Raw genomic sequence first — 5,607 nt, forward strand, 5'->3', positions numbered from 1 at the left:
TAATGTTGACCCCCAAAACCCTAAGGAAGGCAACTGCCTTTCTATGTTTTGCCGAACTTCTTTACTGGTTCGTGTAAAGGCAGCGTGGTGAATATGAAAAGACTGTATTTCAGGAATACTTTTTGAACTCCTGTTGCGAAATATCTTTAACATTTATAGTTTTAAGTGTCATGGTTTTGTATAACATTAAAAATAACTCAGAGACACGATACTTCATGACTAAAATTTATTATCCTTTTGTTAAAAGAAATTTAAAATTATTTAGGCCTTGTGGTCTAAAATAATGAAATCAATTTATTTTATAATATTCCTCGACTTAAATATTATTTTTAACTCATATTATATTAGAAATCAATAGGGAAATTTTTAGGGCATATCTAAAATTAAAAAGTGAAAAAAAGAAATTTTTTGGTTACCTCATAAAGAACAAGTCGGCCCAGGCCGTAATATTAGTTCCACATCAGTGTATTAGAGTGGGAAAACCCATACACCCTTATTAGACACAGGTAGGCAAACTAATACAAAAGCTGTTGAGGCTACGTGATTTATTATCGTTTAATATATAAACTACCATCCTAAGTTTAAGAGTGGATGCCGCCCACCATCAGGAGACCCGGGTGGGAAAACTGATATAAAAGCTGTTGAGCCCATGTGATTTCCTATTGTTTGATATATAATTTGCCATCATATGTTAAAGAGTGGGCACCGACCACCGTCAGGATACGCGGGTGGGCAAACCAATATTAAAGCTGTTGAGGCCATGTGATTTCCTATCGTTCGATATATAAAATACCATCCTATGTTAAAGAGTGGCCACCGCCCACCCTCAGGATACCCGGGTGGGCAAACCAAATTAACCAATACAAAAGCTGTGGAGGCCATGTGATTTCCTATCGCTAGATAGAGGGAAAGAATCAAAGGTGAAATTGGTAAGCAAAACACGACGAACATAATTCTTTTAAATTATTGAAATTTATTGGAGTTTTAAATCCAATGTTAATCAGCAAAGCTACCCTACACTAACTAACTAATGAAACTAGTAAGAAAATCATAACGTAGTGATTTTAAAAAAAAACAAACGTTTATCAAGAATGAGTACTTTACAAGATGAACGACATATTAGGAGTGACGGTAATAATAAACGCTGTAAGCGAATATATATACACATAAGGTTAAAAAATAGTAAGATAAGATTAGTGATTAAAAATATATCTTATTTACAATAAACATTTTTTAACCTATTACAAAAAACTAAACGAGAAAAGCCGATAACGCTTTTTATCTTCAACACTCGCCCTCGTTGACGACTTTCTCGTACTGCCGTAAACTGAGATTCTGACGGTGGCGGGTGAAGACTTCTTTAGGTAGTGGCTTAGTGAAAATGTCGGCCAGCTGTTCTTCACTCGGGACGTACATAACGTCGATGACGCCCTCTTCGACCAGTTCACGAATGTAGTACTGACGAATACTGATATGTTTCGTTCGGCGATGAAACTCAGGATTTCTGATGAGTTTAATGGCTCCTGCATTGTCGACTCGGAGTACGGGTACATCATCGTCTACGTTGACACCCAGGAAAGACTTGATTCGTTCAATCCAGACGACATCTTTCGCCGCTTCAGTGGCAGCTACCAGTTCAGCCTCCGTGGTTGACAAAGCAACAGATTGTTGCTTTCTGCTCGCCCAAGTAACTGGAGTTGAACCAATTAGGCATACGATCCCAGACGTTGAACGTCTTGTTTTCTCACAACCACCGTAATCAGCGTCGCTGTAGGGGATGGTTGTCATGGAATTCTCGGACTTGAATAAGAGACCCAGTGACTTGGTCCCTCTGAGATAACGAAAAATTCGTTTAACTCCATTCCAGTCAGCGACCTTTGGATTCGCCATTGCTTGGGACGCTCGATTGACTGCGTATTCGATGTCAGGTCGTGTTCCTGTCGCTGCGTATCTGAGACTTCCAATGGCCGAGGCATATAAGGTCGTTGACTCGAAACTCTCCTGACTTTGGTTGGTCGTGTCTGGACTGCCGATAGGAGTGCTCACTGGTTTACAGTCTTGCATGTTGAACCTTTCAAGAACCTTCTCGATGTAGGCGCTTTGGTGTAAGAATACGGAGCCGTCGCTTAACTGATCGATTTTAAGTCCAAGATACGTTGACGCTTTTCCGGTTATGATTTTGAATTCATCGCTGAAGTCGTGAAGAAAGTCATCAACTGCTTTTGTGGTACTGCCGGCAACCAATCCATCATCGACGTAGAGGATCAAGACCAAGAAAACGTCATTGGTTGAGTAAATATATAGACAGGGATCTCCATCAGCACTCTTGAAGCCATGGTTCTGAAGCGATTTGTCAATTCGTTCATTCCAACATCGTGGAGACTGTTTAAGACCGTAGAGACTTTTCTTTAACTTCCAGACTTGTCCACTACTATTTTCGAAACCTTCAGGTTGACGCAGATAAATTTCTTCGGATAGCTTCCCATGAAGAAATGCGGTCTTTACGTCGAATTGCCTGAGGTTGAGATTTTTCTGGGCAACTAGGTTGAGAAAGATTCGTAGTGTCTCGAATCGGGCAACTGGAGCGAAAGTCTCATTGAAGTCGATTCCCTCTCGTTGCGTAAAACCTTTTGCGACAAGCCGGGCTTTGTGCTTGACGATCGTCCCATCTTCATCATTCTTTGTACGAAAGACCCAACGATTCCCGATTATCTTGCGACCAGGTGGAGGATCAACCATTTCGTAGACGTCGTGTCTTTTCATTGCCGAAAGTTCATCTACCATCGCTTTCTCCCACTCGGCGGATTCGTTGCTTGAACGTGCTTCTCGTGCCGTTTGTGGTAACATGTCGCAGATGAGGAATGCTTTATTTGCTAGCTGGCAGCTCTGACATGGTTGGACTTTCCTTAGTGTTGAACGATCTCTAAGGACTGGACCGCTCTTCTCAGGTTGATTGTCCCGGACATTGTCAGGAAAAGACACTGTTGCCTCATTATGTCCGGTAGCCACGTCTTCCGACGCTTCGACGGATTTGGTTGTCTCGTCGTTTGAGTAGTCGGCAGCTCTGGTTGGCATGCCCGATGGTGCATTAGTGGCTCTGGCTGGTCCGTCTTTTGATGAGTTGGTGGCTCTGGTTGGCCGGTTTTCGCAAACGAAATCGTCGGTCAATTGCTCGCCCTGGCTGGAGGACTCCCCAGAGACAGGAATCCAGGAATCAGGAACGCACGTCTCGGGATTGAATTTGACATCTCGAGATCTTAGTACGTCGTCCAGCTCTGGAACATAAACTCGATAACCGTCTGCATTGTCTTCATAGCCAACCAGGAAACCTTTATACGCCTTCCGAGACAGCTTCCTTCGCTTCTCTTTGGGTATGTGGACAAAACACTCAGTGCCAAAGACACGCAGATGCGGGATCGATGAGTTTGTCTTCCCCGTCCATAACTCAAACGGCGTCTTCCCAGCAATGCATGTAGGTGCTGTTCGGTTCAGGATATAGACGGCCGTGTTCACCGCTTCAGCCCAGAGTTTCGGTGGTAAGTCCGATCTGGAATGCAACATGGCCCTTACAGACTCCATGATCGTACGATTTTCTCGTTCAGCGACCCCGTTCTGTTCAGGCGTGTATGGCATGGACTTGCGGTGATGTAACCCTTCTTGAGACGTCCATTGACGGAACTCTTCATTGACATATTCCGTCCCATTGTCCGTGACCAGCTCTTGTACTTTGTGATTGCGGGTTCGGCAAAAGGCAATGAATTCTTTGAAACAATTGACGACTTCGGATTTCTTCGTTAGGAAATATACGGCTCGAACACTGGAATACTCGTCTTTGAATAGGAGGTAGTATTTCTTCCCTTTCATGGACGGTGTTGGTGATGGTCCCCAGAGATCTGAATGGATCCTTTCACCTGGTTTCGTAGCCTTCTCCAAACGAGTGCCGAAACTGTGCCTAGTCATCTTGCCGTAAATGCACCCTTCACAGAGCTTGTCAGACGTCTGGTTTAGAACTTCGTATCCGAGTCTCCGTAACGTCGCTGCTACATGCCGTTTATCCTGATGACCCATGCGTTAATGCCAGACTTGGAGATCTGCTTTCCGGTCATTTCTCGGATCTGCTGCTATGTGAGCGGAGCATGATGGCTGCATGACTTTAATATCCAGACGATACAGACTCTCGACCTTGCCAGGTACACAAAGGTTCCTTTTGCCTCCGACAACTTCATAGAGACCGCAAGAATTTGCTGTGACCTTGAACTCTAGATTCTTGTTTCTCTTCATTGCGCTTTTTAGAGAGAAAACATTGCAGGCAAAGTCATGGATGTGCCAGACATTGTGGACTACCTCTTGATAGAGTTTCTTTCCGATCCGGAACTGAATCCTTATGTCTCCTTCACCATCCGCTGTCATCTGCGTCTTGTTTCCAATCTGAAGAGTCGCTGGAGTAGCGAACTTGCGGAAGTTTAGGAACTTTGTGGCGTCGTTCGTGATATGCTGTGTAGCACCCGAGTCAAAGTACCATGCTGCTTCAGACGATGAGCAAGCAACGAGACCGTTTGCTGCGATCAGACCCCCAATGCTGGTGCGATTACTTTCGTCAACGCTCGTCCTTCTAGGAGTTTTCCTTTGTCCTTGGCAGTCTTCTGCTATGTGACCAAACTTTCGGCAATTGGTACATTTTGGCTTACGTCTTACGGTTTTCTTCTCATTTGAGGTGCCAGAGTAACTTCCGTTACTGCGTTTTACCATAAGACCAGAGGAATCTCCAAACGCGTCGCCCTCTCGAGTTGCACGGCCGATTAACAGACGTTCTAATTCTGCGACAGTCTGTTTGTCTGTAGGCATCGTATCCCAATGCATACCAAATTCTCGGTATTCGTCCTGCGGTAGGGACTCGAAAATACATGCAATAAGGATGCAATCGTCGAACGTTACGTCCTTTTCTGTCTTTGCCGTTGACAAGATATCTGTCCAGAGAGAACACATCTGGGCAATGTGGGTGGCCATATCGACGTCCGGTGACTTCGTAGTTCGCATGAGCTGCGCCAGAAGCTTTCGGAGACGATTTGAAGACTTCTGCTCGAAAATTTCAAGTAGTTTGTCCCACATCTCCTTTGGTGTCTCGCAATTGGTAATCATGTTTTGGACCTTCTTGGATAAGGTTGACCAGAGGATACCACGGACCGTGCTGAACGCCACTCGGTACTTCTTCTTGTTTGAAGTGTATTCAGACTTCTCTGCTGCTGTTGCTCCAGGTACCGGTTCCGTATGTTCAATCCATTCGCCAGTAAGAATCTCGTATACGTCTCGAACGGTTAGGATGTCGACTATTTGTCTTTTCCAACTCCTCCAATTCTCCGGACCTGATAGTTTCTCGACGTCTTGATGAAAAAGACTATCCATGGTTACTAACGGGAACTGTTGACAGGATACGGATTACGGTGATGGTAACCGAAACCGGGATACAGCAGACTAGATCATCAGCATAGTAGTGCCGCAGTGGGAGCGTGCTGGGCCCATAACCTATTGGAGTTTTAAATCCAATGTTAATCAGCAAAGCTACCCTACACTAACTAACTAATGAAACTAGTAAGAAAATCATAACGT

General features: G+C 44.4%; 1 protein-coding gene across 1 annotated transcript; it reads right to left on the reverse strand.

The window, feature by feature from the left end:
• Positions 1–4,071: 4,071 nt before the first annotated feature.
• On the reverse strand, positions 4,072–5,403 carry LOC149933907 (uncharacterized). Its single transcript, XM_090153349.1, has one exon. The coding sequence runs from the start codon at positions 5,401–5,403 to the stop codon at positions 4,072–4,074; it is 1,332 nt and encodes a 443-aa protein (XP_090009475.1).
• Positions 5,404–5,607: the final 204 nt, after the last annotated feature.

This window comes from Leiobunum rupestre, chromosome 7, assembly GCF_980474605.1.
Source record: "Leiobunum rupestre chromosome 7, qqLeiRupe1.1.hap1, whole genome shotgun sequence".
NCBI classification, from domain to species: domain Eukaryota; kingdom Metazoa; phylum Arthropoda; class Arachnida; order Opiliones; family Sclerosomatidae; genus Leiobunum; species Leiobunum rupestre.

Bases quoted from the DNA above. Each gene is read 5' to 3' on its own strand.
- LOC149933907 (XM_090153349.1), bottom strand. From the start codon at position 5,403: ATGGATAGTCTTTTTCATCAAGACGTCGAGAAACTATCAGGTCCGGAG.